Raw genomic sequence first — 25,755 nt, forward strand, 5'->3', positions numbered from 1 at the left:
CCGTGCGGTAGCAGAGAGAACAGTCTATGACTAGGGTGGCTGGAGTCGTTGACAATTTTTAGGGCCTTTCTCTGACACTGCCTGGTATAGAGGTCCTGGATAGCAGGAAGCTTGGCCCCAGTGATGTACTGAGCCGTACGCACTATCCTTTGTAGTGCCTTGCGGTCGGAGGTCGGGCAGTTGCCATACCAGGCAGTGATGCAACTAGTCAGGATGCTCTCGATGGTGCAGCTGTAGAACCTTTTGAGGATCTGAGGACCCATGCCAAATCTTTTCAGTCTCCTGAGGGGGAATAGGTTTTGTCGTGCCCTCTTCACGACTGTCTTGGTGTGCTTGGACCATGTTAGTTTGTTGGTGATGTGGACACCAAGGAACTTGAAACTCTCGACCTGCTCCACTACAGCCCCGACGATGAGAAGGGGGGCGTGCTCGGTCCTCTTTTTCCTGTAGTCCACAAGCATCTCCTTCCTGTAGTGCACTCTCAATCATTTGAAGTGGCTGCAAAGGGGAGAAATTAAAGTTTATTCTTGGTCAAATAGAGAACTGGAGGGTTTAACTACAAACGGGATTAGGGGACTATTCTTGGTCCTTCGTGATATTTGCATAACATCTCAACAACATATTAAATTATGCATATATAATGTGCTCTCTTGGAGGAAAATACATCTCTGCAGAACAGTTACAGAGATGAAAGGCTGTGGCTGAGGGGAACTATGTGTCCCTGGTTTGAACATGACATTCTAATAAGGGCAAAGGGCATGTCCAGCCAACCGGGGAGGGGGGTTGGGAGTCCATTTCTTCGTTAGTTAATTAGAGTACAATCCTGAGACTTCGCTCACTCACACAGACACTTGTACCAGCATACCCCGTTTCAGAAATAGAATGAGAATTAGTGAGAGAGAAAGTGTGAAAAAGAGAGTGAAGGGAAAAAGGCAGAGGGGACATTCACACACTGGTCAGTACACTGATTAGTTGATATTCTGAATGCTGACACCATTGAACTCCAGGACCCCAGAACCTCAGTTAGGGTCATACGGATGGCCTGCAGATGTTACATTAGCAATTCAATGTACCATCTCTAGTTAACTATGTAGACTATTTCTAGTTGTCTCTCCAGAAATGTTTGGTAAGGCAAGTTGGGGCACGTAGTGAGCCACAGTGGCATTGGAAGCATTAATATGCGTTGATATGTAGCCATTTATTAATCTCTCTTGGAAGTCATACAACAAAAGAGGTCACTGAAAAACAAGTTTCAACAAGAGGCATAATTTATAGAAACCGTTAAAAGAATGAAAGCTTCACTACTTGCAATGAATGTTTCAAGAATCACTGGAAGAGTTAGCTCATGCTTTTCCTTTACATTTCATTAACTGTCTTGAATACATTAAAATACAGTTCCAGGTCTGGTTAAGTGGCAGATACTGTACCTACAGTCCATTTTCATGTCTTCAGACCTAGGCAAAAAGCAGGTGAAATGGAGATTGATAATGTCACGTTCCTGACCTGTTTTCTGTTGTTTTGTATGTGTTTGACGGTCAGGGCGTGAGTTTGGGTGGGTAGTCTATGTTATGTGTTTCTGTGTTGGTTTAAGGGTGACCTGATATGGCTCTCAATTAGAGGCAGGTGGTTTTCATTTCCTCTGATTGAGAGCCATATTAAGGTAGGTGTTTTCACATTGATTGTTGTGGGTGGTTGTCTTCGTGTCTGTGTTTGTCGCGCCACACGGGACTGTCTCGGTTTGTTTGTACGTTCGTTCTTTTGTGTAGTCATTTTCCTGTTCGTGAGTTCTTCGTTGTATGTAAGTTCGCATGTCCAGGTCTGTCTACGTCGTTTGTTATTTTGTTTAGTATTCAAGTATAGTTCGTTTTCGTCTTGTTAAATAAATTCATTATGTCATATAACCACGCTGCATTTTGGTCAAATCACTACTCCTCCTTTTCGGATGAAGAGGAGGAGGAACGCCGTTACAGATAAGGCTATATCAGACTTTGGGTCGAAGTTCCATTGGGCTCTATGAGTTCGACCTGCAAAGCCCAACGGAGTTGAGAAGCATCAGTATTCAATGAGCTGGTCCACATCAAAAAAAAGTGCACTGGTGCAGGAGTCTTTGATTAGTTGGGCATCGATAAGGCAATGGATTCTATGCAGCTTAAGGAGACTGTCTCTGGAGGACAGTTTTTGTTTTCAGAGGGGTTTTAGAAATTATAATTTTTAAAGGTGGGTCTTTTACTTTTTTCCCTGTAGATTTTAGAATAGATTTGTATTTTGTGGTCCTAAAACGTCTAAAATACAATTTTAAAGATACACTTGTTGTAAATCCATCCACAGTGTCTGATTTCAAAAAGGCTTTTCGGTGAAAGCAGAACATATCATTGTGTTAGGTCAGCAACTAGTCACAGAAAGCATACAGCCATTTTCCAACCAAAGAGAGGAGTCACAAAAAGCAGAAATAGAGATAAAATGAATCACTTACCTTTGATATTCTTCATCAGATGACACTCCTGGGACAACATGTTACACAATACATAGCCATGTTTGTTTTGTTCGATCAAGTTCATATGACACTCCCGGGACAACATGTTACACAATACATAGCCATGTATGTTTTGTTCGATCAAGTTCATATTTATATCCAAAAACCTCAGTTTACATTTGGCTTTGCCTCCAAAACATCCCGTGAATTTGCACAGAGCCACGTCAATTTACAGAAATACTCATAATAAACTTTGATAAAAGATACAAGTATTATGCACAGAATTATAGATATACTTCTCCTTATTAATGCAACCGCTTTGTCAGATTTCAAAAAAGCAAACCATGCAATAATCTGAGTACGGCGCTCAGAGACCAAAACAAGCCAAACATATACCCGCCATGTTGCGGAGTCAACAGAAGTCAGAAATAGCATTATAAATATTCACTTACCTTTGATGATCTTCATCAGAATGCACTCCCAGGAATCCCAGTTCTACAATAAATGTTTGATTTGTTCGATAACGTCCATAATTTATGTCCAACTACCTCCTTTTTGTTTGCGCGTTTAGCCCAGTAATCCAAATGCTCAATGCGCGATCGCTTAGTTCAGACGAAAAGTCAAAAAAGTCATATTACAGTTCGTAGAAACATGTCAAACGAAGTATAGAATCAATCTTTAGGATGTTTTTATGATAAATCTTCAATAATGTTGCAACTGGAGAATTCCTTTGTCTTCAGAAATGCAATGGAACTCAAGCTAAATCTCACGTGAACGCGCATGGTCAGCTCATGGCACTCTGCCAGACCACTGACTCAATCCCCCCTCCTTTACAGTAGAAGCATCAAACAAGGTTCTAAAGACTGTTGACATCTAGTGGAAGCCTTAGGAAGTGCAATTTGACCCCATGGACACTGTATATTCGATAGGCAAAGAGTTGAAAAACTACAAACCTCAGATTTCCCACTTCCTGGTTGGATTTTTCTCAGGTTTTCGCCTGCCATATGAGTTATGTTATACTCACAGACATCATTCAAACAGTTTTAGAAACTTCAGAGTGTTTTCTATCCAAATCTACTAATATGCATATATTAGCAACTGGGACTGAGTAGCAGGCAGTTTACTCTGGGCACGCTTTTCATCCAAACGTGAAAATGCTGCCCTCTCAAACAGGTTAACTGACTTGCCTAGTTAAATAAAGGTGTAAAAAATAATAATAATACAAATTTAAAAAATCTGCCAATTGGTGTCCAAAAATACCCATTACCGATTGTTACGAAAACTTGAAATCGGCCCTAATTAATCGGCCATTCGGATTAATCGGTCGACCTGTACTTTTAATGTCAGACAAAACAAATTAAGCTAATTTCAGTCGTTGATATTCCGTTAGAAAGACTGTAAAGAGGAAACTTGCACAGTATGTCTACCATGTGCGTATATTTATTTAGAAAGACACCCAAAATTGCTTTACAGTAAAAAAAGAAATCAAAACAAAACATAAAATTAAACAAAAACATTAACAAAGAGAGGGGTGGCTCAAGGAAGGCTGTATAATAGATGGTCCCTCGAGTACACAGCATATTACACTTTCACTTTAAATGTGTAGCTATAGCACTTTGAATATATTCTATTGTGTAGTTTCTGTGTTTTCATGTTTTATGTGCCGTCTTTTTAAGCACATGACCAAATTAATTTCCCCCTGGTGGGATCTAAATCTCTCTAGTAGGGAAAGAGTGTGATGTATCAGTGTACGGGGAGGGGAGGGTTGGGGTTTGGATACAAACCCCGGTTTAGGGTTTGGGGAGGGTAGGGTTGGGGTTAGGATACGAACCTGGCAAGATACGAACCCGGCAAGAGCTTTGTAATGTAGTGACAGTGGTGTTCACAGAGGACAGGGGTGATGTGCTACCAGGACTTAGTATGGGTGAGGATTCGGGGTGCAGAGTTTTGAACCATTTGGAGCTTATGGAGGGAGTTTGAGTTGATGCCGGAGAGTGGTGAGTTTCAGTATTCAAGACGGGAGAAGATGAATGCATGTATGAGGGTTTCAGCGGCAGGACTTGAGAGGGAGGACCTGACATTGGCAATGTTGTGGAAGAATGAGGATTTGACAGTCTGTCTTATATGGTGGTCAAAGGAGAGGGTGGAGTCCAGGATGATGCCAAGGTTGTGTGTGTGGTGGGAGGGAGGGACAGTGGTGTCGTCAATGGTGAGGGTGAGGTTGCCAGCTTTGGTGAGGGTGGCTTTGGTGCATCCATGTTTTTATTGCAGAGAGCCAGGATTCAGTGTGGGTTGAGGGATTTGGTGCTGAGGTTGATCTGGGTGTCATCGGCATAGCAGTGGAAGTCAAGATTGAAGTGATAGAGGATCTGACCAAGGGGGAGGATATAGATGATGAAGGTAATTGACAACTTTGAGGAGTGCAGCATCAGTACTGTGGAGGGGGTGGAAATCAGACTTTAGGGGCTCGAAGAGGTTGTTCATTAGCGGGTGGGTTTGTAATTCGGAGGCAACAGTTTGTTCCAGAGTCTTGGCAAGGAAGGAGAGGTTGGAAATGGGGTAGAAGTTATTGAGGATGGTGGTGTCCAATCCTGGATTTTTTAAAGATGGGGGTGACTGCAGCTGTTTTGTAGTTAGAGGGGACAGTTCCGTGGGCGAGGGAGAGGTTGAAGATGTGTGTGATATATGGATAGAGATCAGGCGTGATCTCAGGCTTGATGAGAACAGTGGGGAGAAGATCCAGGGAGCAAGTTGTAGTCTTGGATGACATGATGAGTTTTGATATATAGGGAGAGTCAATTGGGGGTGAATTCAGAGAGCCGGGTTACAGGGGTGACGGTTGGGAGGTTAACAGGGGGAGGGGCGGCTGAGGGAGGTTGATCAGTCAGTGATGAATTTAGTTTGGTGATCTTTTCCTTGAAAAACTGAAGGAAGGAGTTGCAGAGTTCAGTGGAGGGAGTAGAGAAGGTGTCGTCACAGGGCCTTCAAGTAGTTTGCTGCCAGTGGAGAACAGTCTGGGAGTACTACTTGGAGCTGTGGATGATGTTGGAGAAGTAGGCCAATCTGGCAGCACTGAGGGCATCTCTGTAGGTGGAGAGGTAGAGTTTGTAGGCCTAAGTGTGGACAGTTAGCCCAGACTTCCTGCTCAGGCTCTCCAGGCAGCTACAAGCTTGCTTGTACAGAGCTCAGGGGTAAACAAGGAGGAGAAGGAGGCCAGGTTTAGTTTGGAGGGGTCCAGAGAGTTGAGGGAGACAGATACAGCAGTGTTGAATTGGGCAGCTAGTTCATCAGGTGAGTTGGGGGCGTGGTCAAGGAGCAGGGCAGAGCAGATGGCATCAGAGACATAGAGGGGGTCGACAGCTTTGATGTTGAGGAAGGAGAGTGTGGCGTGAGTTTGAGGGAAGAGAGAAGCTAAGGATCTTGTGGTCAGACGGAACAGGGAGGGGGAAATATGAGTTTAGGCCAACCGAGAAGACGAGATCAACTATGTGTCCCTTAAAGAGAGTGGGAAAATGTACATGTTGGGTAATATTGAAACAGTCCAGAACAGCAATAAAATCAGAGGCAAGTGGGCCTCCCGAGTGCCGCAGCGGTCTAAGGCACTGCATCACAGAGTTGCGGCGTAACTACAGCCTGGAGTTCGATCCCGGGAGTCCCATAGGGCGACTCACAATTGGCCCAGTGTCGTCCGGGTTAGCGGAGGGTTTGGCCAGGGGGGCTTTACTTGGCTCATCGCGCTCTAGCGACTCCTTGTGGCGGGCCGGGCGCCTGCAGGCTGACTTCGGTTGTCAGTTGAACGGTGTTTCCTCTGACACATTGGTGCGTCTGGCTTCCGGGTTACGCAAGCGGGTGTTAAGAAGTGCGGTGGGCGGGTCATGTTTCAGAGGACGCATGACTGAACCTTTGCCTCTCCCAAGCCCATTGGGGAGTTGCAGCGACGAGACAAAATCGTAATATCATGAAATTTGGGAGAAAAAGGGGGTAATTTTTGTAATAAATCATTGTAGATATTCAGATTGCCAAGCAACTGTAAGCAGGGCGAGAGTGGGACAGCAATGTTGAGTAGTTCAGACAGGAATTATTCATTTCCTTTTGGAGGACGGTACACGAGCAATGTATTCAAATGAGACAGTAGGGAGAGACAGTAGGGAGAGAGTTCAGTTATTTTGATTTTGGAGTTGATATGCCAACTCTCCCCTGTGAGGATTGTAGAGTCGAGGCTACTTCAGGAGTCTCACGCCTTATCACATGAGGGGAAAGGATAAACTGATGGCTTTGCCAGTCGCCTCGGCCTCAGCCAACCCCCAGAGTCCCACAGCGCTTATGATCCAGGCTCCTTCGTAATTTTCCCCTGTTCTTACCACCCATCATAATTAATGTCCCAAAATGTGATTTTCCTTGTCTCCTTGGAAGTTTCCTCCAAGGATATGGATTCCTGAGTGCAGTTTTATTTTTTCTCTCAGCTGACCAGACACATGGTATTCCCCTCACATGCTTTCCACACACTGCAAGGTCAGAGACCCCTGACCAGAGGCCCACGGGTCAATGATTTTTGTTTCAGGTAGAGATATTTCCATGGCATCCTTGAGCCGGCTTCCTAACTTGCACCGTTGCACAGAGAATGAAATCGAAATCCACCACGGCCATGAAATTGGATCCAGTCTGTGTTGACTCTGTAATATATAACTTTTCCATTGGTTTTTATATATTGTTATGGAATGTACAGACAATGTTTGTTTGTGTGAGAGACAAAGACAGAGTATATATATGACCTTCTCAAATACTTGTCTTGTATAGACAATTCCCCTAACCCGGCATACTTATAGTTTTTTATATTTTATATCTCATAAGGAAAATGAATACTGTGTGTATTGTGTAATACAAGTATGCAATTAAAGGTTTCAAACATAACTCAAAGTAGGCCTCCAACTCAGAGGTGTTGAGCTAGCAACATACTGCAGATAATGCTTGGCATACTCCCTGTGTAACAATGTTGCTTCTGTCCCTTTCCTTGCCCCAACCTGGGCTTGAACCAGCGATCCTCTGACCACATCAACAACTGCCTCCCACAAGCATCTATATATCGCTCCACAAAACCGCTGCCCTTACTGACCAAGGGAAACAACTACTTCAAGGTCTCTGAGTGAGTGACGTCACCGATTGAGACGGCACTAGCATGCACTGCTAACTTGCTAGCCATTTCACAGAAGTTACACAAGCAGACATCCGGACGGTCCCTGGGTGTCAGGTCTTAATCAAGCTGAAGGCTGTGTCAGCCCTAAGTCAATGTAACACCAGCGTCCTCCATTTGTTCACTGCCAGGCTTTGCCTGGATTACGTCCTGTACCATCACTCCCCCCGGCACCTCTCCAACTTGTCATCTGAGCCCAGTGCTGAGGGACACCGAATGGGGTTGGGGGATGACTAGGCTGTAGCAATTACAAATTTGAGCCTTCCTGAACTTAAATGGCGATTTATAGTCATCTCAACAAAAGGATAAATCAGCTTTTGTCCAAGGGCTTATAGGAATTGATTGAGCCAATTGCAAGAATATTTTTTTAGGGGGTAGATCAGCTTTAATATTGGAGATAGATTGTGGCTTCTATCAATGTAATTATCTGCATCATTTCCAATCCCCCATATATTTTTGGGGTAATATGTATATTTTATTATAGATTTTCCTTTATTATTTTCACCTAGCCCTACCATCTCTTCCCTAATTGGAGTAAACTAATGGACAACAATACTTACTTTTACTTCCAGTTTATAGATACTATATACATTTTACGGACACAGTATATTTTATATTAGTTATCTTGTTTATTGTTATTTTTAGTCCCACCCTTCAGCTCCCCTCAACCCCTCTAAACACCATCCAGTTTTGATTTCTATTTGCCATACATTTTTCAACTGTGCTGTGATGTTTTAGAAAAGTTCTGAACATTTCTATTCTCATAGTTTCTACAGATTGTAAATATTTATTTTGGGGGGCTAAGAGTATTATTATATTTTTTATTGATTGACTATGACTTTTCAAATCACCCAGGAGTGCTATTTGGAGAGTTAGCTCCAGGTAAATGTTGCAATTCTTCACTAAGCTACCCAGGGCTTCAGGTAGCCTAGTGGTTAGAGTGTTGGACTAGTAACCGGAAGGTTGCAAGATTGAATCCCCAAGGTACAAATCTGTCGTTCTGCCACTGAACAAGGCAGGTAACCCACTGTTCCTAGGCCGCCATTGAAAATAAGAATTTGTTATTAACTGACTTGCCTAGTTAAATAAAGGTAAAATACATTAAAAAAATTCCTGAACTTGTGACCAAAAACTGTGACCAAAACAATCTACATATGATTGTGTGACAAAACTGCATATTTTAGAGAGGCCTTTTATTGTCTCCAGCACAACGTGCACCTTTGTAATGATCATGCTCTTTAATCAGCTTCATGATATGCCACACCTGTCAGTTGGATGGATTATTTTGGCAAACTAGAAATGCTCACTAACAGGGATGTAAACCATTTTTTAGCTTTTTGTGGGTATGAAACATTTCTGGGATATTTTATTTCAGCTCATGAAACATGTAACCAACACTTTACATGTTGCATTTATATTTTTGTTCAGTATAATACACTTATCATAATTCGGTTGTAATCCAGAGGTAAGAAAAATTATCTAGATCCTCTATGAGGCTGAATGTAGGGATCCAAATTGTGGATTTAAAAGAACATGAATCATCAGCGTTTGTTTTTAAGCCCTGGATTTCTAGACCCTTGATATTATTGTTGGATCTGATTTGAATAGCAAAAATTTTGATGGCCATAATAAATAGAATTGCAGATAGTACATCAAAAAACGTTTGATATACCTCAAATGGTATGCCATCAAGCCCTGGAGTTTTCCCAGACTTAGCCCTCGTGTGGTGTTTGTTATTCACCCAATGTTCGCGTGTCTGATGGACCCACAACCTTATTTGGTTTTTAAAACAATACAGCCATAACAATTTACGTAAAAATATTTAATACTTAGATGTTGACTTATATCAATTAGAAGCAATATAGACAGCATACACTTGACAGTTCTATTGTTTCCAGTACTTGTACTTGTCCTTGTGTTATTATTATCTCCAATGTATCGTCCATGTAAAAAACTTTTCTGATTAGGATGAATAATATCCGACAATACCTTTTTTAATTCTATGCACTATGCATTCACAACACTGAAGTGTAAGGGGCCTCCAATTTTTTAAATGGACTGGATCTTTATATTTACCACCTGGGTCCTGTTTCAGTAATAGTGAAATCAGACCTTGTTGACTATCGGATAGTCTACCATTTTTAAAGGAGTGGTTAAAACATGCTAATAATGGTCCTCTGAGTACATCAAAAAACATTTGATATACCTCAACTGGTATGCCATCAAGCCCTGGAGTTTTCCCAGACTTAGCCCTCGTGTGGTGTTTGTTATTCACCCAATGTTCGCGTGTCTGATGGACCCACAACGTTATTTAGTTTTTAAAACAATACAGCCATAACAATTTACGTAAAAATATTAAATACTTAGATGTTGACTTATATCAATTAGAAGCATTATAGACAGCATACATGGTTAATATTTGCTATTTTCCTCTGCTAGATCACATTTATCAATAAAAGCGCACATTTTTGGGGGGGGGGGTGAAATGTAATTTTTGTAAACAAAAAAAATCTATTATAATCAAGACATGGGTAGAATAAATTATGTTTATCTTGAGCAAATATAAATGAAACAATGTTTTCATCACTATTGATGTTTAACTGAACAAATTTGGAAGAGCAAATTTTACATACAGTATTTTATGGAAATTCTAAATGAGCCCCATTGAACACAAATTAAGGCCGGTCTACACACAACGTGAGGGACAGAGTTTTACTGTGTGTGTGTTGCAAATGTATTTCTTGCACTTGATGCATGTGTACTGTGTCTTCCTGTCCTTCTTGGTTCCACACACATTGCAGCGCTTCTTCTTGTTGCTACCGACTGCAATCTAGAATGATGAAAACGCTTAACATCTCACTCACTCACATATATAGTTACAGCAGACCAAGGTAGGAGAGAGTCAGATGCACACACATGCAACAACATCACTCACACTTACTTCTGATAGTGGAGTTGTTGGTTCTGTGGTTCGGGCAGATGGGGCACCAGCATCCTCCTTCTGAATCCTGAGTTGGGAGCACTAGCATGTTTTTTCGTACTGTTCTTACCATCGTCAGCTTCCTCTTGAGGTGCTTCTGTCCCAGCTTGTGTGAAGTAAAACAGTTATTGCATGTGATGTTGTGGCCACGGAGTCCTTGTGTCACGTCCAGGACAACCCGCGTCCCTTGGTTCTTCTTAGGGGCTCCTCCATCTGGTTTCCCTGTATACACTTGCAAGTTCCACGCATATGTGACTCACCACCTGGATTCGGTCTTAAGTAGCAAAATTTGAAATTGTGTTTTTTGCATCATATAAAAGTAGAGACTCAGAGCCACAAAATGGTATATCATTTGAGGAACAATGGGAAAGTAATTCTGCTTTGAAAGTTGATCAACCTGTAAACTCACTTTTGAGAAAATCGCCATTGAATGTTTTGCTGTCTAGTGAAGAGCTCTTCTTTGTCTACACCCATTCACCATCGTTCACACCCTCACAACTAAGCTTTAGCCCCACCCATCTCGTTTCGCTCTCAAAGCGCACACTTGACGCTCTGGACGATAATTTGTTTACCTCTGGATAACATGTAAACAGCCTAACCAGCCCTGCTGGCAACAATTTCATTACCCTTTTTTGCAGACATTTACTGACACCGGCAATATTCAACGGGTGTTGTACACACATCACGTAATGTTAGCTACCGAGCCAGCCAGCCAACATTAGCTAGTTAAACAATAAACAGTGCCAACAATGCCACAGTGCTGGTGTAACAGTATTGCTTCCATCCCTCTCCTCGCCCCTGCCTGGGCTTGAACCATTGACCCTCTGCACACATCAACAACTGCCCCACGAAGCATCATTACCTATCGCTCCACAAAAGCCAAGGCTCTTGCAGAGCAAGGGAAACAACTACTTCAAGGTCTCAGGGCGAGTGACATCACCGATTTGAAACGCTATTAGTGCGTACCCCGCTAAGTAGATAGCCATTTCACACCGGTTACACTCACCCCCCTTTGACCTCCTCCTTTTCCGCAGCAACCCGTGATCCAGGTCAACAGCATCAATGCAACAGTTTTGATTCAGTCCCTCTCCTTGCCCATACCTGGGCTTCGAACCAGGGACCCTCTGCACACTTCAACAACTGACACCCCCGAAGCATCGTTATCTATCGCTCCACAAAAGCTACGGCTCTTGCAGAGCAAGGGAAACAATTACTTCAAGGTCTCAGGGTGAGTGACATCACTGATTGAAACGCTATTAGCGTGCACCCCGCTAACTAGCTAGCTATTTCACACTGGTTACACTGGGAGCTAACCAACCATGTTCATTGTTAGCTAGCTAACATTAGGCTCTAACTAGAACAGCACATGGCTCTGGGAAACAAATAATAACATCAGCTAGGGAGCCAGCCAGCTAACGTTAGCTAGCTAACAGTACACTTGAGCTTAAGACATATAGCTTGCTAGCTAGATAAACAATGTACCTAGCTACAGTGGTTCCTCCTTTAAAACCACCATAATATTAATCAAATAATTTTTTATTTATTTTATTTTATTTCACCTTTATTTAACCAGGTAGGCAAGTTGAGAACAAGTTCTCATTTACAATTGCGACCTGGCCAAGATAAAGCAAAGCAGTTCGACACATACTACAACACAGAGTTACACATGGAGTAAAACAAACATGCAGTCAATAATACGGTAGAAAAAATAAGTATACACAATGTGAGCAAATGAGGTGAGATAAGGGAGGTAAAGGCAAAAAAAGGCCATGGTGGCGAAGTAAATACAATATAGCAAGTAAAACACTGGAATGGTAGATTTGCAGTGGAAGAATGTGCAAAGTAAAGATATAAATAATGGGGTGCAAAGGAGCAAAATAAATAAATAAATAAATAAATACAATAGGGGGAGAGGTAGTTGTTTGGGCTAAATTATAGATGGGCTGTGTACAGGTGCAGTAATCTGTGAGCTGCTCTGACAGCTGGTGCTTAAAGCTAGTGAGGGAGATAAGTGTTTCCAGTTTCAGAGATTTTTGTAGTTCATTCCAGTTATTGGCAGCAGAGAACTGGAAGGAGAGGTGGCCAAAGGAAGAATTGGTTTTGGGGGTGACCAGAGAGATATACCTGCTTGAGCGCGTGCTACAGGTGGGTGCTGCTATGGTGACCAGCGAGCTGAGATAAGGGGGGACTTTACCTAGCAGGGTCTTGTAGATGACCTGGAGCCAGTGGGTTTGGCGACGAGTATGAAGCGAGGGCCAGCCAACGAGAGCGTACAGGTCACAGTGGTGGGTAGTATATGGGGCTTTGGTGACAAAACGGATGGCACTGTGATAGACTGCATCCAATTTATTGAGTAGGGTATTGGAGGCTATTTTGTAAATGACATCGCCGAAGTCGAGGATCGGTAGGATGGTCAGTTTTACAAGGGTATGTTTGGCAGCATGAGTGAAGGATGCTTTGTTGCGAAATAGGAAGCCAATTCTAGATTTAACTTTGGATTGGAGATGTTTGATGTGAGTCTGGAAGGAGAGTTTACAGTCTAACCAGACACCTAGGTATTTGTAGTTGTCCACATATTCTAAGTCAGAACCGTCCAGAGTAGTGATGTTAGACGGGCGGGCAGGTGCAGGCAGCGATCGGTTGAAGAGCATGCATTTCGTTTTACTTGTATTTAAGAGCAATTGGAGGCCACGGATGGAGAGTTGTATGGCATTGAAGCTCGTCTGGAGGGTTGTTAACACAGTGTCCAAAAAAGGGCCAGAAGTATACAGAATGGTGTCGTCTGCGTAGAGGTGGATCAGAGACTCACCAGCAGCAAGAGCGATATCATTGATGTATACAGAGAAGAGAGTCGGTCCAAGAATTGAACCCTGTGGCACCCCCATAGAGACTGCCAGAGGCCCGGACAACAGGCCCTCCGATTTGACACACTGGACTCTATCAGAGAAGTAGTTGGTGAACCAGGCGAGGCAATCATTTGAGAAACCAAGGCTATCGAGTCTGCCGATGAGAATGTGGTGATTGACAGAGTCGAAAGCCTTGGCCAGGAATACGGCTGCACAGTATTGTTTCTTATCGATGGCGGTTAGGATATCGTTTAGGACCTTGAGCGTGGCTGAGGTGCACCCATGACCAGCTCTGAAACCAGATTGCATAGCGGAGAAGGTATGGTGGGATTCGAAATGGTCGGTAATCTGTTTGTTGACTTGGCTTTCGAAGACCTTAGAAAGGCAGGGTAGGATAGATATAGGTCTGTAGCAGTTTGGGTTAAGAGTGTCCCCCCCCTTAGAAGAGGGGGATGACTGCAGCTGCTTTCCAATCTTTGGGAATCTCAGACGATACGAAAGAGAGGTTGAACAGGCTAGTAATAGGGGTTGCAACAATTTCGGCAGATAATTTTAGAAAGAAAGGATCCAGATTGTCTAGCCCGGCTGATTTGTAGGGGTACAGATTTTGCAGCTCTTTCAGAACATCAGCTGACTGGATTTGAGAGAAGGAGAAATGGGGAAGGCTTGGGCGAGTTGCTGTGGGGGGTGCAGTGCTGTTGACCGGGGTAGGGGTAGCCAGGTGGAAAGCATGGCCAGCCATAGAAAAATGCTTATTGAAATTCTCAATTATAGTGGATTTATCGGTGGTGACAAATGTAATGTTTCCTAGCCTCAGTGCAGTGGGCAGCTGGGAGGAGGTGTTCTTATTCTCCATGGACTTTACAATGTCCCAGAACTTTTTTGAGTTTGTGTTGCAGGAAGCAAATTTCTGCTTGAAAAAGCTAGCCTTGGCTTTTCTAACTGCCTGTGTATATTGGTTTCTAGCTTCCCTGAAAAGGTGCATATCACAGGGGCTGTTCGATGCTAATGCAGAACACCATAGGATGTTTTTGTGTTGGTTAAGGGCAGTCAGGTCTGGAGAGAACCAAGGGCTATATCTGTTCCTGGTTCTAAATTTCTTGAATGGGGCATGCTTATTTAAGATGGTGAGGAAGGCATTTTTTTTTTAAATAACCAGGCATCCTCTACTGACGGGATGAGATCAATATCCTTCCAGGATACCCCGGCCAGGTCGATTAGAAAGGCCTGCTCGCTGAAGTGTTTCAAGGAGCGTTTCACAGTGATGAGTGGAGGTCGTTTGACCGCTGAGCCATTACGGATGCAGGCAATGAGGCAGTGATTGCTGAGATCTTGGTTGAAAACAGCAGAGGTGTATTTGGAGGGCAAGTTGGTTAGGATGATATCTATGAGGGTACCCGTGTTAACGGCTTTGGGGTGGTACCTGGTAGGTTCATTGATAATTTGTGTGAGATTGAGGGCATCAAGCTTAGATTGTAGGATGGCTGGGGTGTTAAGCATGTTCCAGTTTAGGTCGCCTAGCAGCACGAGCTCTGAAGATAGATGGGGGGCAATCAGTTCACATATGGTGTCCAGAGCACAGCCGGGGGCAGAGGGTGATCTATAGCAGGCGGCAACGGTGAGAGACTTGTTTTTAGAGAGGTGGATTTTTAAAAGTACAAGTTCAAATTGCTTGGGTACAGACCTGGATAGTAGGACAGAACTCTGCAGGCTATCTTTGCAGTAGATTGCAACACCGAATTAAGCAAGTACCAGTCAAAAGTTTGGACACACCTACTCATTCCAGAGTTTTTCTTTATTTTTACAATTTTCTACATTGTAGAATAATAGTGAAGACATCACAACTATGAAATAACACATATGGAATCAGTTAAGAACAAATTATTATTTACAAGGACAGCCTATTCCTTCCTCCATGTCGGGGAATTGAACCCCGGTCTCCCGCGTGCCCGCATTCTCTTGTACAGCCACTATTGAAGGCTATCAAATGCTTCTCTAAGATGCCCTCTGGTGGTCAAACTAGCACTAACAAGCATTAATGAATGGTACCAGTGGTTCACACTTAAATAACGTGCCATAGAATTCTGCGGCACTATGCAAGCTGCGCCGCAGTACGCTGCAACTTTTAAAGGAGGAACCACTGTAGGTAAACAAAGTAAGCTCACACACGTCACATAACGTTAGCGAACGAGCCAGCCAGTTAATGTTAGCTAGTTAAACAACAATGAACAGTGCCAACAATGCCATAGTTCTGGGAGCTAACCAACCATGTTCAATGTTAGCTAGCTAACATTAGGCTCTAACTAGAACAGCAAACGGATCTGGGAAACAAATAATAACATCAGCTAGGGAGCCAGCCAACTAACGTTAGCTAGCTAACAGTACAGTTTAGCTTGAAATGAAACCACTTTCTGTCAAAATTAGAAAATGTATAATATCTGAAAATGTAACGCTAGCTAGCTAACGGTAGACTATCTTACCTGTATACATCATCGTGCACGGATGTGTCTCCCTGTTAGGAATGCCATGCCACGGTTGCCCTTAGTTTGAAGATGTAATCCGGAGACAGGTGTTTCCTCCATCTCTTTAGCTATCAAACTCTAATTCCATTGATTTCAAAACTTGATCCTCCAGAAAGAGGAGAGCCACAATTATGTAGCTCCACTACACAATACATTTTTTTTTAAAGCAACGTTCGACAGGGTTACCTACACAGACTGACGAGATTCTATGGCAAACCAATCCGAACTCCTCTCTCTGCATGTCCAGCCCACTCATTATCTCAGCCAATCATGGCTAGTGGGAAGGTTGCTATGGCTTAACCAACAAGGCTCATAATTTAAAATGTTATTTGTATTTACAGATGGCATATGAGTTTGTTATTAAGGCACATGAAACTTCACATTTTCTAGAAGGCATTTCTGCCCAAAAACGCATTTTGAGGGGAAAAAAATAAGTTTTACGTTCAAATGGTTCTCCTGTGAAGTCGTGACATGCGACATACGCCTAGTTTCCTGAATCAGGTCACATATGATGAAGCAGCATCACAGGCAGCCCAGATCTTGATTCCGTATTTGCGGGTTTAGACGGAATGTACTGCTTGAAGTGGCAGCGGCCCCTAAATGGCATAAGCTGCTCATCAACAGTAACATTGCGCACAGCGTTGTAAAACAGGGGAAGGTGGTCCACCCACTTGTTCCACACTGACCTGATTGCAGATAGCTTGTCTCTACCGCCTTGCTGGTCTGGTGTCTCGGTTATCAAAGCGGATAATCCTGGAAATAATGTGAAAGTTTTCCAGAGTGATTGGAAATGTTCTGCCAGTTTCTGCATACCACGTGGATTCCCCATTGGATCTAAAAACACCAGCAAGGTTAAGAAACCCAAAATATGCATGTAAATGAGTTTGGTCCATCTCTCTCCAAAAACATGCCTTCCCTCCAAATTAGTGCAGTCCAGAATTACTTTCTGGATGGTGTCTGGGATGAACAGTTCAAAAGAAGACTTTATGTCCTGCACATAAGTAACCGCCATCTGTGTCGGCGCTGCTTGCATCCTTATCCTCATTGGCAGCCATGCGGGGTGGCTCATTCCTTGGGCAAGAAGAACATTCAATTTCAAAAAAATTTGACATCCATATTTCTCCTCCTGCAGGCTGCTGATGAGCTGGTTGCTGACGGGCTGGTTGCTGATGGGCTGGCCCTGGGGCTGGCTGCTGACGGGCTGGTCCTGGGGCTGGCTGAGGGTCAACCTCATCCTCTCTTCCAACTCACTGTCAGACTTCGAATTGACGGAGACATGATCCTCATATTCTGAAAATTCTTCATCTTCCAAGGTGGAAGATGTCCTTCCACACTAGCATCTCTTTCTGCAAATGTCTTTCTAAAGCCCTCTGAACAGAGATTATTTTTGCCATACTGATTGATTGTTGTAAGGAGCCTCACATACAAAGCTATTTATTTATTGTGCCCCTCCCCCAAATTGCCCCTGGCTGGGGTAGAGTGTGGGAAAATACTGCATTTTTTCAATGTATCGATATAATGTATTGTAATAACATTGTGCAGGTTCCTGCAAGACATTGTGTAGTTTCACACACTACAAAGGGTAAAGAGTGCGAGAAAAGCGGGAGACTGGCAGACAGGCAGGGAGATAGACAGGTTATTGGTGTTATGTTGAAACAGCAGGCCCAGGGAGGAGGAAGACAGAGTGAAGGCACACAGCAAACCTTTTTGTTTCATTTTTACTTGTTTTCACCTACACCCTTTCCCACACTTTTATCCAGTGGACCCAAACACCACATAATACAAATGTGTAGGGGGGTGCACAGTGTGCACTCAATGAAAATGTGTTATTTTACATGTTCTTCACAGAAAATGAGCCAAGGCCAATGAGTCTCAGGTTAAAGGCTTTAAATGCATCAAGAAGTTCCTCCTCTGTAATTTGACCTTCACATTAGTTTTTCTGTACAGCTGTTCATTTTACATTATTAATAGAAAAACAATCCTTGCAATTAACTTTGTTTAGTGGAGATGGAGGAGACTGAAACGAAAAGCTTCAGATCTTTAGTTGATACCTCTAGGCCTTTCGCAGCTCTCTAACCCAAGTCGTTCTGCCCCATGTTGTTTTATTGAATGATGCAGAGAAGAAAAGACAGTCTCTATCTTCTGTTTATTGTTTACCGATTTGGGATTAACACTTCAATGAGCAAATGTATGATTTTGAACAGGGGGAGGAGGAGAGCCGTCTGTGTGCGGCAGAAAAACAATAAACAAATTTGTTTCCAATCCGGTGCTACTCCGTTGTCTTGTGAAGATTTCCCTCTCTGCCCTTCAAATAAAATGTCGGACTAATTATCAAATCGCTTCATATGGAGAATGCCAAGTATAGCACAGGTTTCAAAATGGCTGAGGGGGCCCGAGTAGAGGAAAGGGAAAAGCATGTTATTTTAAGCCACCCCCAAGGGAAACCTGCATTGGTTTAACCTTTTTCTGCTCTTTCGCTGACACCGCACTCAAGCCACCAGTCTCGATGACTTTCAATAGCGAGTCAATTAAGCCTAATTATGGCTCAGTGGAGGCCCCCGCCGTGGGAAACCTGACTTCAGGGCCCGTTCCTGGGGGCCCCATACCAAGAGCTATTAATCTGGTTCCACAGCTACTCCCCCTTTTCATCATTATCCACACAAACAAGCTCCCTGCTACTGTTTAATAAGCTATTCTCACACTGTCATGATCTATATCTCGAGTTATCAGGAAGGAGGAAAAGCTCCCCTTGCCTCGGCTACATTACACTTGCAGGCTAGCAGGAACTTCTAAGAGCTAGGCTGAACCCTGGGTTTGTAGCCATGGCTGTTGTGCTATTAGAAAAGAAAACAGTTAATTTGTTTAGGTTGTTAATTATTTAAACTGCTGTGGGGGAAAAATTGCCGGTGCTGTGTTTTTGATAGAACTATAACTCAGAGACAGAGCTTGACATTGCTAAGTAGCGCCAGTGTCAAAGTTCTGTCACCTAAATCTCCCCAACTCTGTGCAATTAGAGTCCTGCAGGATCCCTAGCCTTGTGTCAGTGAAAGGAGGCCATGCTTCTTCCATTGAACTGAGAGGGCAAACTGCAGGCATCGTTATCATTAATGCTAGGATTACTGAGCCGAGCAGTAATTTGGGAAGAGAGGACTTATTTAAAAAAATTGTGTGTGAGAGAGAAAATAACAGAGCCTTAAAAAGAGCCAATGGTGTGTCTCAATTAGGACGAGAGGAAGCATATGTTTGGGATCCCTGTAGCTTTGGTCACCTAGAATGTTTTCTGATGCTTTGAAGGACAGTATTGCCATCACACGAGTGGTAATGATGCATGACAATGCTGTGCAGTAGAAAGTAGGGGAGAGGGGGGTAGAACAATTGCAGTTTATAATTGCTGTTTCCCAAATCTGGCGTAATGGCTATTACGGATGTTAATGAAACAAGGACATTGACCCTGGACATGGCGTGCTGCGTGGTTCAATGACTGTTGTGGACGCAATCGTTGGCTCCAATAGCTTTTGCAATATTCATTTGCAAACCATTTTATGGTTGTTGTGCCACCCAAGAGCTTTAAGTACATTCACTATAGATTAGTAATTTGAGTGCTGCACAATTTTAGCTCTCCTTTCCTTTCTCCTGTAGCCTTGGATTCCCTTTTTACCTTTGATTGTTTGTCTTTTGGTCAACGCTGGGCCCCTCAACTCCTCAAAAAGTCAAATTGACTGAAATGTCACCATGAATCAGTCTCCTGTCTCTTTCTTTCTCTCTCTCACTCTCTTTTTCTCTCTCGCTTTCTCTTTCTCTCTCTCTCACGCTCTCTTCCCGTGCCCCCCCCCCCCATCTCTCTCTTAACAGCCCAGATCAGAACACGGTGCCTCTGGCCTCTCCCACCACACCCCGTTGCCATCTCCTATCTCTGTGCTCCTCCAATGTGGGGGAAAGCCTATCTCCATTGAATGAGAAGAGCTTTTGGCTCTCTGGGGTGCTGATGCGTCCACAGTGACTTGTCAGTGTTGGGGAACCCCAAGGGTCCCTGGCTCTCTGCTCCCTCTCCATTAGCCCTCCTCTCCTCTCTGCCCTAGTGGCTGGCTGACACATGTATGACATCCACACATAGAGCACTAATGCTGGGATAAGGTCAGAAACAATCCCTCAGATCAGTCTGATTTATGCTCCACTTGGGTGTATCTGGCCTCTGATCACAAGTGGATATATATGCCCTCAAAGGCATTGGTGTGAATGCTAAGGAGGCTCTATATTCAAGCATTGTTGTTTTTAGGAAATTATGTTCCAGTGAAATTGATTATATTGTATTCTACAGTAAAGTGTTATCTATTTAGACTCATTACAGATTCATTAAATCATCTCCTCGATTTATTCATGGCCGTTGTTTACGTGTGCGGGTTTTGTGCAACGCAAAGTTTTGATATTACCTTTTGAAAATATGATTTTCATTGACCTTTCACTTGAAAAAAATTGCAGAGAAAACCAACTAACATCCATAACAATTAGTTTAGTTTGAAAAGGCACATTTTTCCAATTGTCTTTATTGGCATATTCATTAAGGTGCATTAATGCATTGATCCCCCTCCATTTCTTACGCTCTAATTGTGCAAACCTTGTTGACAGGGGAAAACGATTGCCATTGGTGCGCTTTATCCCTCCACCAGCTCTTGCCCTTGATGCAATTAGTCAGGCCTGATGGGGGCTGAAATTAGTCTGGATGGGCCAAGTATAACACTCAAAGTTATGAGCGCACTAATAATTGCACCGAAGACAGAGCATTGTGGCAGTCCCTCCATTGTGACGACTTTTTCCTGTAAAATAGAAAGAAGGAAAACTCTAAAACGCTAGACAGTAGTGCATTGTGTGCGCTCGCAGGATGATAATAAGAGGGCCCTAGAATGTAATTGTCATCAAGAGAGGTGTAAGTGCAGGGTTGGTCAGGTTACGTTCTTAGTGCAGTCCGTTACAGTTACTAGTTACCTGTGCAGAATTTTAATCGGTAACATACCTTTTGGAATACCCAAACTCAGTAACGTAATTTGATTACTTTCAGTTACTTTTGGATTACTTTCCCCTGAAGTGGCATTAGAAGAAGACAAAAAAGGATTTGGTGTGTCATCATAGTGGTCTCTGACTTGTGATCAGACTCGCTCAGGAGGAACAAACTTAAACTTGCGCCTTTTTTCTATGCTGAATTGAATGTCATTGAGAAAACAGAAAGGTTTCATAATGGGTTTTTTTTCTCGCAAACGTCATTTCTAAATTCAACAGTAATCAAATGTCATTGAGAAAACAGAAAGGTGTTACAATGTTTTTTGTTGCAAACATCATTTCTAAATTTAACAGTAATCCAAAAAGTAATAATCTTGTTTTTCAACAGTATCTATAATCTGATTACAATATTTTTTGCTGGCAACATAACTGATTACAGAGTGGATGGATGGAAGGGGAATCGCTACCTGTATCTGTGGCTATAGTGCCTCTCCTCGTCATTGTCATGTTTATAATGGAATAGTGCAGCTATAGTGCCAGCAGCACTGGCACAGTGTACAAGTGGAGAAATGTATTGCTGCCTTATGAGCGTGACTGTTTATATCGTGGTAGACTATTGATCGGTCAGCATTCTTTCCAATGCTCTAGTCTACCGTTATTACTTTTCACAGCCTGTTCTTTTGTGGGGTGCCCAGTTGGACCCGGTAATAGAGAAGCATGACTAGGCAAGCGAACAAAAATAAACTGGAGGGAAAGGAATTTCCAATGATGCGGCATCGTTTTATGCCAGTTTGAAGCTGTGTGAGACAATGTCAACGGGGTAAGACCATTACCAGCCCCATTATCAATGCTGGCTCTTTTTTCTCCCTTCCATGTCTTGCCCAATGACACTGCATGTTACTGCTGCATGGTTGGCGCATCCCACGCACCTGGTTGGAGAGGAACAGTGGAAGTGGAACAGTCACACAATTATGTGATTGGGTTGAGCCCTGCCAGGGAGGCCCCTTAATGAGGGCAACTCTTTCCCCCCTTCACCCCACGTGGCCCTCACCCCTGGCACCTGACAACCATTTTTTTATAAAGGAAAAAAGATTGCCCATTCTCATTGTTCTCTCCCCCATCACTTTGTTTCTTCTAAGCAAATAGGATTATAAGTCATTGAAAACATTTATCACTAATATCACTTAAGAGCATGCTTTTTTGATGAGTTGAATTTGAAGAGGGAGTGCTATTCTCTGCTGAAGGTCTTTTTCATTACTTCCAGCCAAATAAATGACTGAGGAAAATGTGTGCGTTAATGAACTGTTGCAAGGCAGGGGCACTTGAACGAGAATAAATATTGTGTACAAAGTAGACAAACTTGGCAGTGGTCGCTTGGCAGCAGGTGTTGGATCTGCTATTTACTGTATAAAGTCATACTGAGGAACTAATATGGACAGTGAGTAGTGTTTACCTATAATTAATGGAGATCAATACCAATTCAGATAAGTAGAGATGCTGTCAATTTAGCAGTCCATTTAGCATCCGGGTGGAGAACCTAAATGGACAATTTTGAAGTGCATGAGGTTTAGCATACATTAGAATCTCTCCCTGAGCACCTGAAAACTGAGGGAGTGACATAAAGAGGCATGCTCCCAGGCTTAGAGCCTATCCTCTGCCTCTCCTTAGTTTGTCTATGAGTGTGCGTGCATATGTGCGTGCGTTTGTGTTTGTCTGTGGGGCCTTAATCTTGTGATTGGAAATGATTGCGTCTTCGTAGGATCTTGGCCATGCTCTTTGATAAGTGCATCGTGGCCTGATTGGCATGGCATTCTAAAGCACCACGTTCCCGCCTGAAAGCAGTGCAAAAGTACATTCTCTGTCAGAAAAGTTTGTTTCTGGTGGAATATTTTTTATCTTGGGCCTTCAAAGTTCTTACGCCTTTCTGTGAGCAGACATCCCAATGACAAGAACTTACCTGACACAGGGCGGCTTAAATCACATAGAATCCTAAATAAGAGCATAGATATTAAAGTAATAAGGGTAGATTTGCAGTCTCTGGTTTGAACGTTGTTGGCTTACACACCAGTGCCACCTGTCTAACAGAGGTTAATAGGTCATATATGTATATATTTATGTTATCTTTATTTAACTAGGCAAGTCAGTTAAGAACAAATTCTTATTTTCAATGATGGCCTAGGAAAACTGCTTGTTCAGGAGCAGAATTTTTACCTTGTCAGCTCAGGGATTCAATCTGGCAACCTTTCGGTTACTAAGCCAACGCTCTAACCACTAGGCTACCTGCCACCCCAGGAAGGTTTAAAACCTTGAGGCCAAATTGCATCATACATCATGAGCCAAATCCACCCCATTCATTAACAGTAATTCAATGTCAGTTTCAACCATGTATTCCAACTGTGAATATTGTTGTTAATCTCTTGCTCTCATGCTCATTTTCTGTGCTGACTTGATTATTTTGGCTTGCATCAAATGTTCCATAAGTGAATGACAGGTAGAAACAATTGAATGTGAAAATCTTGATTTTGTTTTATGTCAGATTTGATTGACATGAAAACCTTGATGATCTTTTATTTTCACGATGAATCGATATGGCTGTCTCCAGTGAAAATATACTAAGTGATTTATGAGCAAAAGCACACTTGGGCTCATGTGAATTTACAGGTTCAATGTATGGCCTGTGTTCATTTGCTACCCAAGATGAATGTTCTCATTCATCTAGGTAGAAAGGTTGTTATCCAATGTATATGGAATGAAAAAATTAAATATATATCTCCAGGAATGGCTAGTGTGCAAATGCTTTATGCTTGTAACATTCTCTAGTGTAACATGCGGAGCGCCATAGAGAAGTTGCATCTTTATACCTAGTAGCGCAGCGGTCTAAGGCACTGCATCGCAGTGCTAGAGGCGTCACTACAGACCTGGGTAAAATCCCGGGCTGTATCACAACCGGCCATGATCGGGAGTCCCATAGGGCGGCACACAATTGGCCCAGCGTCGTCCGGGTTAGGGGGGGGGGGGTTTGGCCGGGGTAGGCCATCATTGTAAATAAGAATTTGTTCTTAACTGACTTGCTTAGTTAAATAAAGGTTAAATAAAATAAATAAATTAGACTTTAAATGTAACATAGCCTATGGCCTAGTTTCTATACTGACTACATTTCTAACAATGGAGACACAGCCCTGTTTGATTATAAGCTATTAGCAGTTGAACATTTCTCTGATTGAAGTTGAATCATTTCAAATTGACATTTGAGTTATCCACTCTTGTTTAATGTGTGACATGAAAATGTGGAGGGCGGATATAGATTTGTGTGTATTGTTGTGAATTGTTAGATATCACTGTTGGAGCTAGGAACACAAGCATTTCTGCTAAATATGTGTATGCAACCAATAAAATGTGATTTGATTTGATTTTATGTTTATTCTATTAGGTTATGGCTTTTACATAAATTGGTCAGGCAAACCTTTATGGGCAGTCTCAGGTCTGCTCTTTGCCCCAATAGAGATATACAAAGGTATACACTATATATACAAAGGTATGTGGACACCCCTTCAAATTTGGGATTCAGCTATTTCAGCCACACCTGTTGCTGACAAGTGTATAAAATCGAGCACACAGCCATGCAATCTCCATAGACAAACATTGGCAATAGAATGGCTTTACTGAAGAGCTCAGTGACTATCAACGTGGCACCGTCATAGGATGCCACCTTTCGAACAATTCAGTTCTTAAAATTTCTACCCTGCTAGAGCTGCCCCGGTCAACTGAAAGTGCTGTTATTGTGAAGTGGAAATATCTAGGAGCAATAACGGCTCTGCCTCAAAGTGGTAGGCCGAACAAGCTCACAGAACGGGGCCGCCGAGTGCTGAAGCGCATAGAAATCGTCTGTCCTCGGTTGCAACACTCACTACCGAGTTCCAAACTGCCACTGGAAGCAACATCAGCACAAGAACTGTTCGTCAGGAGCTTCATGAAATGGGTTTCCATGGCCGAGCAGCCACAGACAAGTCTAAGATCACCATGCGCAATGCCAAGCGTCGGCTGGAGTGGTGTAAAGCTCACCGCCATTGGACTCTGGAGCAGTGGAAACACGTTCTCTGTAGTGATGAATCACACTTCACCATCTGGCAGTCCGACGGCGAATATTTGTTTGGCGGATGCCAGTAGAACGCTACCTGCCCCGATGCATAATGCCAACTGTAAAGTTTGGTGAAGGAGGAATAATGGTCTGGGGCTGTTTTTCATGGTTCTGGCTAGGCCTGTTAGTTCCAGTGAAGGGGTATCTTAACGCTACAGCATACAATGACATTCTAGACGATTCTGTGCTTTCAACTTTGTGGCAACAGTTTGGGGAAGGCCCTTTCTTGTTTAAGGATGACAGTGCCTCCATGCACTAAGCAAGGTCCATACAGAAATGGTTCATCGAGATCAGTGTGGAAGAACTTGACTGGCCTGCACAGAGCCCTGACCTCAACCCCATAGAACACCTTTGGGATGAATTGGAACGCCGACTGCGAGCAAGGCCTAGTCTCCCAACAACAGTGCCCGACCTCACTTATGCTCTTGTGGCTCAGTGGAAGCAAGTCCACGTAGCAATGTTCCAACATATAGTGGAAAGCCTTCCCAGACGAGTGGAGGCTTTTATAGCAGCAAAGGGGGGATCGACTCCATATTAATGCCCAAGATTTCGGAATGAGATGCTCGACGAGCAGGTGTCCACATACTTTTGGTCATGTAGTGTATGTTCA

General features: G+C 43.1%; 1 protein-coding gene across 1 annotated transcript in view; it reads left to right on the forward strand.

Moving 5' to 3' along the window:
* Window positions 1-4,457: 4,457 nt before the first annotated feature.
* The window catches only part of LOC120057429 (neural cell adhesion molecule 1-like), a 115,680-nt gene continuing 94,382 nt past the window's right edge, over window positions 4,458-25,755 (forward strand). Inside the window, exons 1-2 of the mRNA XM_039006054.1 lie at window positions 4,458-4,470; window positions 4,745-4,873. Coding sequence (XP_038861982.1) covers window positions 4,458-4,470; window positions 4,745-4,873 — 142 coding nt within the window. The remainder of the gene's footprint in view (window positions 4,471-4,744; window positions 4,874-25,755) is intronic.

This window comes from Salvelinus namaycush, chromosome 12, assembly GCF_016432855.1.
Source record: "Salvelinus namaycush isolate Seneca chromosome 12, SaNama_1.0, whole genome shotgun sequence".
NCBI lineage: Eukaryota > Metazoa > Chordata > Actinopteri > Salmoniformes > Salmonidae > Salvelinus > Salvelinus namaycush.